The following is a 9849-nucleotide window of genomic DNA, read 5'->3' on the forward strand; positions in this document are numbered from 1 at the left end:
TTACTCAACCCAAGTTTGATGGGTTTGACCAAGTATTATATTTAAAATAATAAACCATTATTAATAATAAATCATTTATATTTAATCAGTATGACGAAAGTGATAATATTTTTTTCCTTCGGCCAACGAAGCTTCAATGAGAACAGTCTAACAAACTACGTTAATATTTGTTGTCACAAATATGAAGTCATAATAAATAATATATTAAGAAGTCACCTTTTGCTTTCCTCTCAAAAAAAGTCACATATTGACACTTTTGTTTTGCCTATAAATAGCTAGCTATCTTGTATGTTTTGAACATAAATGCATCTTAGCTAATAGCAACAGTGGAGTTTTTAGTAAGATACACCTTTTTGCACCAAAAGAAACAAACACTTTTAAGCATTATTTTCTTATATACACTTTGAATTAGTGTTTTTTCTTATTAGGATTAGTGGGATATATTATATATTTTCATAATATGTTTTTGATTTCATATCTAAAATATATTTCCATTTTTTTTTGGTGGTCGGGGTTTGAACCCCGACCTTGCATATATTATATATTGTTAAATATTTTTTTTTACCAAACATTTATTAACTTTTGCTTTGTTTCAACAGATCGAACTTAAAAAAAAATATCTGAAATGGATCATGAACACTCATTACAAAGGAAGCTTCCTGGAGAACCATACACATGCAGTGGTTGTGGAGAATTAGGTTTTGGATCAAGTTACCATTGTGAAAATATCAATTGCAGTTATGTCTTGCATGGAGAATGTGCATATCCTGATCCTCACGCCCGTCATCCATTTTTCAGGAAAAGCTTTTTTGATTTCCTTAGAAAACCACCTGGATATAAAAAAAGATACTGTAATGCTTGTGGAGGAGATGTGTTAGGGTTTGTCTATCATTGCTCTACCACAGGATATGATCTTCATCCTTGTTGTTTGAAGCTGCAACATAGTATTTCTGATGATAATGGAGACGTGACACTGCAACTCTATCATAAAGCTCGTTCACAGTGTGTGAAATGTAAGCATAAGCATGTTGTGGGAAATTTTCAAGGGTGGTCTTATTATGATGGAAAGTCTAGTTATCATGTGTCTTGTTTCAAGTCTTTGATACTTGATAATTTTAGGAGGGGTTGTTTTTCTCAAGGTCATGGATCAATTACAAATTCAACTTCTACGAGTGATGGGGCAAGTATTCAGCTCCCAATAGTCAGAAGAAGGTCATCAGGGAGAATAAGGAGCAGGGTTGCAAGGATAACAGTAGTGGTGTTCAAGCTAATATTTTCAGTTATTTTTGGAAATCCTGTATCGTTTGTTACTACTATTGTGGAAGCTATTGCTTCAAATTACTAGACCAAAATAATCTGGCTTGCTTTTACATTATTTTTTTTCTTTTGGTGTTTGAGTTTGAAATATATAGTTAAAATGAATAAAGCTTAAGTGAGTGAATATATATGTATTAATTATATATGAAATAATGTATTATAATGTGTGGAAATGAATAAAGTATGGAGTGATTGAGATATATACTATCTTTATTCTTTACTGAATAATGTATCAATTTAATTTGGATTCAATAAAAAGAGATATACACTATCTTTACTGCAAAAAATAAAACAAAAAGAGACTGTTTTTAATTTTAAGCAATTAGAAAGGTGATTTGTTGAGATACAAGATAGTAGTAAATGGAGGAAAACAATATCGTTCAAGTGATTGAGATATATACTATCTTTACTGAATAATGTATCAATTTATTTTGGATTCAATAAATTGAGATATATACTATCTTTACTGTAATGTATTGCAAAAGACTAGAGTTGTTCTAAAAAACTTATCTCTCTAACTTTACTCTCTCTGTCCTTTCTCTAAGAATTTGCATCGCCGGCATACCCTTGTATCCAAACTCCAAGCTTCCAAGATGTAGAAGAGGTAGTTGGTGGTGCGAAGATGGCCTTGCCATCCGCATCACCTCCTGCACCGGTTCGGCGGTCCTTGGGTCCGGTGGTTGCTGCTCATTTTTCCGACGGCGCCGGTGGTATGGGGCGTTTTGTAGTGAAACGCGTTTGTTCTTTGGTGTGGTGCTCTGTTCATGTCTGTTTTCCATGGTTCCTTGTCCTGGTTTGTTTTCGTGTCCTGGTGCTCTGTCCTGTTCTTGCTTGTTTCTGCTCAGAGCTACTGCCACTGCGTTTTTCGTGTCTGCTTCATATCTAGCGCCACTACATCGCATTGGAGCACGTTTTCATCTATCAGCAATGAAGAAACTTCAACACGTGCTGCACTTTTGCTGCTTCCCTTGCTTCGGTTCGCGTCACTCCACCACCACGATACTATGGTGGGAGCGCGTGCGAGCTGCAAATCACTTCGTTGTGGCTCGTTTCGTTGTGGCGGTTCCGACTTTGTTATCTGTTTTGTGGTTTTTGGTGGTAATGGGTCGGTGTTCCGGTGGTATGATCCGTTTAGAGGGGAAGAGACGGTGGCGGCGGTGGTGATGTGTGTGATGGAGATGTGTGGCGGTGGTGATGCGTGGTGACATGGTGGTGGTGTTGTGTGGTGTCGTTTGTGGTCCGTTTCCGGCGGCTGAAGGTGTCGGTTGTTGGTGAGTTTCGGGTGGAGTGTAGGTGGTGACGGGGTGGTTGGTGGTGGTGACGGATGTGTGGTGTGGAGGGGGCGTGTGGTGTCAATATGTGTGATCAGTTTCCGACGACTGCAGAGGTTGTGGCATCCCTTTCATGCATGATTAATCCTCCTTCAACGAACTTTCGGATCATTTGTCGTCGTAAGGATCGTGGTTGTTGTCGTTGTACGCGTTGGTGGCCGTGGCGTTTCAGATTTGACTTGTTTGGTACCAGATCCCCCCGAGGTCACTATGTGTTTTGTTATTATTACTATTTCGATGTTGTATTCTATTTTGTGTGGTGGTGGCTTTGCTTGAGGGATTGTGGGGCTGTCTTGGTGAGGTTAGGATGGGTGATTGTGGTTGTTTTGGACTCGTATTTGGTGTCGGAATGGTTTGCGACGGGAGCTATATAAGGGGTTGGCAGGTGTTGTTTACGTGTGGAGGGTGGTGTTTGTTGGGGTCATTTCTTTTGGAGGTAGCCTTTGTTACTCGGGTCCATGTTCGTCGTCATTGGCTCTTGTTTGCGTTTTTTGGGTTGTTAAGAAGTTTAGGGTGTTTGGAGGAAGCGGGTCCCGTTGTAATGAGCCTTTTTCTTTTGATCTGTTTTGTTGTTTGCACCACCGTTTGTCTTGTCGTTTGTCATACTTTTTGTGTGCTGGTCTCTGGTGGGCCGGTTATTTCCTCCATTATGGAGGTACCTAGTTACTTAGCATGGTGCTAAATATATGAATCATTATTATTATGGACGTATTTACTTTTAAATATTAAGTTCTCTTAATTAAGAAAATTGTTGCGAATTTGGTAAATCTAAATCACATTAATAAACTTAGATGTGTGGGAGAAGTATCAATGGCAACCAATAATCAATATAGTTCTTAACAACAAAAACAATAGCATATCTAGATCTAATTTAAAAATCAATTGTAAAGCAAAATCACAATCGATTCAATGAATGACAAGATTCTCTAGTATCCATTATCAATTAGTTTTTTACAAAGAAAGATACAAAAGAGTTATAAGAAATTAGCTTCAATAAGTTCTTCAAGAGAAATCCTAATTGATAACTTATTGAAGCTAATTGAAGCTAAGTCCTTAGAAACAAAACGTTCACAGAATTCTATAGTTCTGTTTTGTAACAACCTGCCGCATAATGCATATACTGTGATGACATAAACAAATTACAAATAACAAAATATATTCATAATAACAAAATAAGCGCAGCTTATTTACTAAGCAATCTTTACTATTAATAGGCCTGTAGATGTTTGAAGGCATTTCTCTAAAACAATAGCATGTCAGCACACCAACTCCCTTGTGTGTGAGGAGATTGGAGAAGCAAGAAATTGATCCCCAAAAAATTTAAGCCGTTTGGAATGGCTTATTTGTGAGCATACGCAAAACAGCTTATGCAAATAAATAAGTTTTAATTTTTTCATAAACTTGTTAAGGTAGTTTATGAAAAAACATCTTATGGAGATATAATTTTTGTTAGAGAGAACTTATAAATTACCATAAAAGCTTGTTTATTTACTTAAGCTATTTTTTTTCATAAGCTCATACATTAGTCTATCCAATAAGGCCCTATTTGTATAAGAGGAGCGAAGTTTAATGGGATAAATCTTAGCACTAAATAAGATGAGGAGTGCAAAAGGTTATAAGAAGAGAGGCTTGACAAATTTTAAAGTCTTAAATTTGTGAAAGACTATCTCCTCATAAGTTCTCAACCCCCAACTCAAGCAAAAGGCTGTACACCATACTGTGAATAAAGCAAAATGAGATATATCAAACATATACGTTGGTTTTATAGCTCACTCCCTCTCTACATTTCACAAAATTTTCCAATGTGGGACTTGTTTGCTTTCAAATTGTCACTATCCTATTAGCTTATTGAGTATCCTCCATCCTCCGTGTGGGACATTTTGTATCTATCTATCTATTAAGTAGCCGATAGACGTGCACCAACGAGTTGCCCAATTAATAAAAGCAAACATAGCAGAAGAGTAAAAAGTCCATGATGTAATACAAAGTTGAAATTTTGAGGCGTGATAAAAACAAAGCAATGTTACATATTCTCGAACTTACCAGTTACCATGATATGTACAAACCTCTAGATTTCCAAAATGAACTGAGAACCACACTAAAGCTCACAACATAAGGTTAATAACACAATTCAGCTTCTAGGCCACTTTTATCCTAACATCATCACTTTTAGTGTGGTTCTCACCGTTATGACCTTCATTTCCTGTAGCACTGGGAATTGCTTGCTTGACGAAACAAAGGCGTTTGGTAGTTTCTAAAAAGAAACCGTAAAACCTAAAAGCAAGCTTGCTGGTGATAACCCGGGTAGTTTCTACATATTGGGCCGTCCAACCTTTAATGAACTGCAAGCAAGTTTCACTACAAGAAAAAACTAGATTTGCTATGGAAACTTGCTATGAAATGTATTGGTAGTTAATATTAAATCAATTGGCTACCATTTGGATACGCGGCCTCTTACTATTTTATTTTTTATTTATTTTTGATAAATCATATTGAAAATTTACTATTTTCTTATTTTTACTTAAAAAAAAAAACGCTGAAACACTATCTTTCTCTCTCTCCGATGCAAACCCTTCTCTAACCTCTTTTTCTTCTGCGATTCTCCGCCACCGTCACGTCCACTCCAGCCACCAATCCTTGATCTGAAACTCCCCGTCACCACCACAACCTTCACTCTCCACCACCGTGACCTCACTCATCATTCTCCCTTCACTCTCATCTGCACCAAATGGTCGAATGGAATCTTCCTTCACACTGAGATCGATTGATTTTTTTAAAAATCGATTGTGGTTCCAAAATCGATTCTGAATCATTTGCATATCCAAATCAATCGTCCATTCTGAAGTCAATTTTTCTTGATCTCACAAATCTGCGGTATGTAGTTACTCTGTATATATTTTTCTTAATTTGAAGTCAATTTTTCTGGTTTTGAACACATATTAGGGTTTTGATTTTTTTGATTTGTTATTGTGCTTGATTAGATTAAATTTGATATTTCTGATCTAATTACAATTTGATTTTTAACTTTGCTCACTGATTCTGAACTTTGATATTTCGAGCATGTATTGTATTCACGGATCACGCATGTACTGGACTGGTTGAGCATGATTAGACTTCAAATGGATAATCTAGGTTATTTGATTTCAGTTTATTATATTGTTTGATAGTGATATATTAATGTGTATGTTTATTGAATTGTTGATTTTATAGAATTTTCTGTTATAATTTTCAGGACCGTGTTGATTCTTCTTGCTGTAAGATTTTAGGGGAAGAGAGTAGAGTATCTCAAGCAGCTTGCTTCTTTCTGTAAGATTTTAGAGAAGATAGTGTTGATTTCATTTTTTTATGTACCTTTTTCTATTGATTTTGGTGCTACATACTTCATTGTGAATATTGATTATGGTTTTACCATTTCAGGAGCTAGTGAAGTCCATTCGGATAAATGATGTACAGGTCAGAAAACAATTTAGTAAAGGAGAATGTGTTGTCGGTGCATAACTTTAATATAGGATTAATTAATTATAAATGATGTCCTATATATGTGGCAGCGTACACATTACCTTTTAGACGATCATGTTTTTCTGTCTACTGTGGCACACACAAGCTTGAGTTTTGGTATAGTATGATCCAATTATGTTTTGGTCTACGTGAATAAACTTCGTCTCCATTTGTATATTATAACATAATTATGTTTCTTGATTGTTCTATAATATATCAATGCTTATCAAAACTTAGTCCATTATAGACTATAACTCATTTGGGCCATGTCATAGTCACCCATTTTTCTATGGTCATTCTCTTTAGGAAAAAGATAGGCATACATGAAAGTATCATATCTTTGACTGGTGCATTCTATGTTATTTTCAGTGACTATTTGTTGACTGGAGATTCTGGTGTGGGCAAGTCTTGTCTCCTCCTCAGGTTTGTTGTAAGTGTTTCGAGCCTTTATCTTTTCTCCCTTCTTTAGGCAACCTCTGCTTTATGGTCACCTATTTTCCAGTTAATAAAAGATAAAGTTGAATATTCCAACTATTCATTTGCGTATAAAGTTTAATATTCAGAACTTCGGATGATTTTTTAGTCATTGAAAGTGTGTGTGTGCGTGTGTGGTGTCACACTCAGTTAGATTGTGAGTAGGATATATGCACACGAAAGAAACCCACACACAGTTAGATTGTGAGTAGGATATATGTGCATGAGAGAAATCTTGGCCATTAACCATATACAGTCAAGATTAAATGGTTTTATTAGTTACACATCTTTATTCATATTAATTCATGGTTAGATTCAACGACAAGATTTACTCGTCCTTCTTATATAAAAATTACTCTCACATGACGGTGAAGGATGCAATGTCAAACAAAAGCTTTCGCTTTGAATGATATTTTATGAAGTGGAAGTTACAATTAAAAACACGATTAACTGACTTCAATTGCAGGTGGTCAAGTTGTTGTCAGTTCCGAAGCCACCACTTGAGCAATGAAACGAGCTTCTGAAGGAAATTTCTGACAAGTTCGAGTTGTACTGGATCCAGTTTCTGTTTACAGACACTACGTCTTCTGCCTCTGAAGACTCAATGTCAAGTGTAAGTATCAATAATTTAAATGTTGGAGTGCCTTTGCAAATGTCTTTATAATAATCTTTAATCATAACCCTATGTTAGTTTTTAAAATTTAGATTCTTGCTAAACAATCCTTACAATTTACTCCATTAAATAATTTCATTTTTTATGACATTTTTTGGTCAACTATATTTCTATGTGCATGTATCTCTGGTTTATATCGTTCACTGCTCTTGGTTTGTATGGTTATGCCCTTCCTCTTTTACACTGCATTAAATAAGGGCGTTTTTAAGGCGTTGATGAGCTTCATAGATCAGTTTTTCTTCAGGATAATATATAGTTGTTCTTTAGCAATGTTTTTAAATCCTGTCATCACCGTTCCTTTGACATGATCATTTCCTATGATGTAGAGGCTTTTTACCCACACGATGTTGAGGCTTTTTAACAAGATCCCCTGTTCTAACAACAAGCAATTGAAGTCCACATGTGGTTTAAAAAATGACTAGTTTATTGGTTTGTTATTTGGATACTTAGCATGCCTTTATATTATACTCAATATGAGCTTTTATCATGCAGCAATAAGTGAACTCTTGTTTTCTTTTTCTGTGGGTGAATTGTTCAATTAATAACACATGAATTACATTTCTTTCATGTATGTACAGTTGAATTTGTTGCATCACATCTACATATCTAAATTCTGATATGGTTGATTGGTGCTCATAAGCGAATTAATGAGTTTAATCATACAAGAAAAAATAATAGTTTAGAGTTGATTGAAACTCTGCATATTAATTTCTTGTTTCATTTTTCTGCTTTCCAAACGCTTTGATAACATGTTAATTGACATTTAAGGCTCAAGTAGAAGCTTTGATAACATGTTTGTTGGCATTTAAGGCTCAAGTAGAAGCTTTGATCTTGAACTGAAATTAACTTATATCCGCCATGTTAGCAATGGAAGAGATACTATGTGAATTTTTATTGAAATTATTTACAAGAACAATTTCTGGTATTTGACATAAATTTCTGGTATTTGAAATAAATGAATCTGAATAAATGTTATTTGCTGATTTTTGAATTTTATTGAATGTATTGCGAAGACAACAGTTTTGATGCTTAATTTATTTATTTGCTCTGTTTGATGATACTACTACTTGTTTTGGAGATTTGACTAAGAGCTATCTGAACTTTAGTTTGGTAGGTCTTTGGGAGTGTTATGTGAAGCTCAATATTTTCAAAATGTCATGGGTGTTCCAATTTTCTTCCTTGTAGGTGGCTGCAGTATTTCGCAAGTTTCTAACGCTTACTCATGAAGCGCGAAAAACAATTTGCATCTGGAAAAATAACCAACTTGATGGCTATCGACGCTGAGTCACTTCAGGTATGATTCTGATTTTGCTAGCTGGTTGTGAACCTTTGGGGAGCTGTCTTGTTGCATAGTTTTTAAAGCAATTTGGGACTGATTTTGGGTTGTATTAGGAAAGCATTGAAATTAAGTTCAAATTTAGAATCATTGAATTGGCCTTTATTTGAATAGTCAACTTAATCTGCAGCTTATAAAATAAGTGTGTATCATGATATAGTAATGCAAATTTCTGTAAGCAAGTACTTCCTCTGTTAACCTCAAGGTCACACCAGCCCCAAACCATTTGTCATTTGGTGACATTTATTTTTGTTTAACCATTTGATTTGTTAGATTTCTTGCTGCATGTACAACTGAATTGTAGATGGCTGCTTATCCTGCATTAGATGAACTTACCTCCAAGGTACACATATAATTGAATCCTTTATCTTGTTTCAGTTTCGTATAAGCCGCCCTCTTCTGATATATAATAAGCTAACAAATATGAAGCTTCGTTAAAAGTGGTTGAGAAGATTTTTCTTTCTTTCAGTTCAGATATCTTATGCTTTTAATTTCTTGTACTTATCATCATTGGGGACAAAGCTGGTAACATAATGTTGATCTCTTCTTTCTTTAGCTTCTTGCTGAGTGTATATCTTCATATGGTACCAAGGATAGTAGTTTGAATGAGCCAAATTCATCTACAGCATGCCAAGAAGCTTTGATAAACAAACTTTTTTCATGTATAAGCTTAATTTTTGTTATAATAGGTAGAATCTCATGTATAAGCTCCACTCTTGAATGAGCCAATTCATTAAATAATACTATGTGCTCAACTCACATGTATAAGCTCAATCCATTAATTGATTGGTAGTGATTTAAATGTTTTTTTTAAAAGGTTAAAAGGTCCTAATTGCTAGGATCCATTAAAAAAAATTGTTAAATTTCTGCTGTAGATTTGCTATGGAATTGCTGCGCCAAGTCTTAGTTATGTTACTGTAGGTTTGTTGCCAAATTGCTATGATAAGTCATGGTTATTTTGCTGCGGAAAATTGATTTTGAATGCTTTTCTGCTGCGGATTAACTAAATATTTGCTATGATTTATGTTTTACTAGCTACGGATTTACTAAGAAATAATTCCCTAGCAAATTTGTCTCTCAATCCATGCTACGGCCGAATCAATAGGTATTCCCTAGCATATCTCTAGCTAAACTCGTTTGCTAGGAATTAGCTGCGTATTAGCTCCAGAAACCGGCGTAGCAAATCACATATTTTCTTGTAGTGTTTGTGCATCGAAAAT

The 9849-nt window shown here is 35.1% G+C and overlaps 1 protein-coding gene and 1 long non-coding RNA gene across 6 annotated transcripts; both read left to right on the top strand.

The window, feature by feature from the left end:
- Positions 1-303: 303 nt before the first annotated feature.
- Positions 304-1517, top strand: LOC146905111 (protein VACUOLELESS GAMETOPHYTES-like). Its single transcript, XM_085725441.1, has 2 exons — positions 304-338; positions 600-1517. The coding sequence occupies exon 2, from the start codon at positions 626-628 to the stop codon at positions 1343-1345; it is 720 nt and encodes a 239-aa protein (XP_085581567.1). The 5' UTR covers positions 304-338; positions 600-625; the 3' UTR covers positions 1346-1517.
- Positions 1518-5003: 3486 nt separating this feature from the next.
- On the top strand, positions 5004-9425 carry LOC146905112 (uncharacterized). Of its 5 annotated transcripts, none has more exons than XR_015019574.1 (8): positions 5004-5780; positions 5881-5954; positions 6066-6101; positions 6516-6576; positions 7087-7233; positions 8479-8587; positions 8903-8972; positions 9099-9425. It is a non-coding gene; the product is annotated as an uncharacterized LOC146905112 (long non-coding RNA). The 5 variants fall into 5 exon arrangements; XR_015019573.1 differs by having other exon boundaries at positions 9186-9425; XR_015019575.1 differs by having other exon boundaries at positions 8934-8972.
- The last annotated feature ends 424 nt before the right edge of the window (positions 9426-9849 follow it).

The sequence above is a fragment of the Medicago sativa genome, chromosome 7 (genome assembly GCF_051527215.1).
Source record: "Medicago sativa cultivar Bolivia chromosome 7, Bolivia_mono, whole genome shotgun sequence".
In the NCBI taxonomy this organism is placed as follows: Eukaryota; Viridiplantae; Streptophyta; class Magnoliopsida; order Fabales; family Fabaceae; genus Medicago; species Medicago sativa.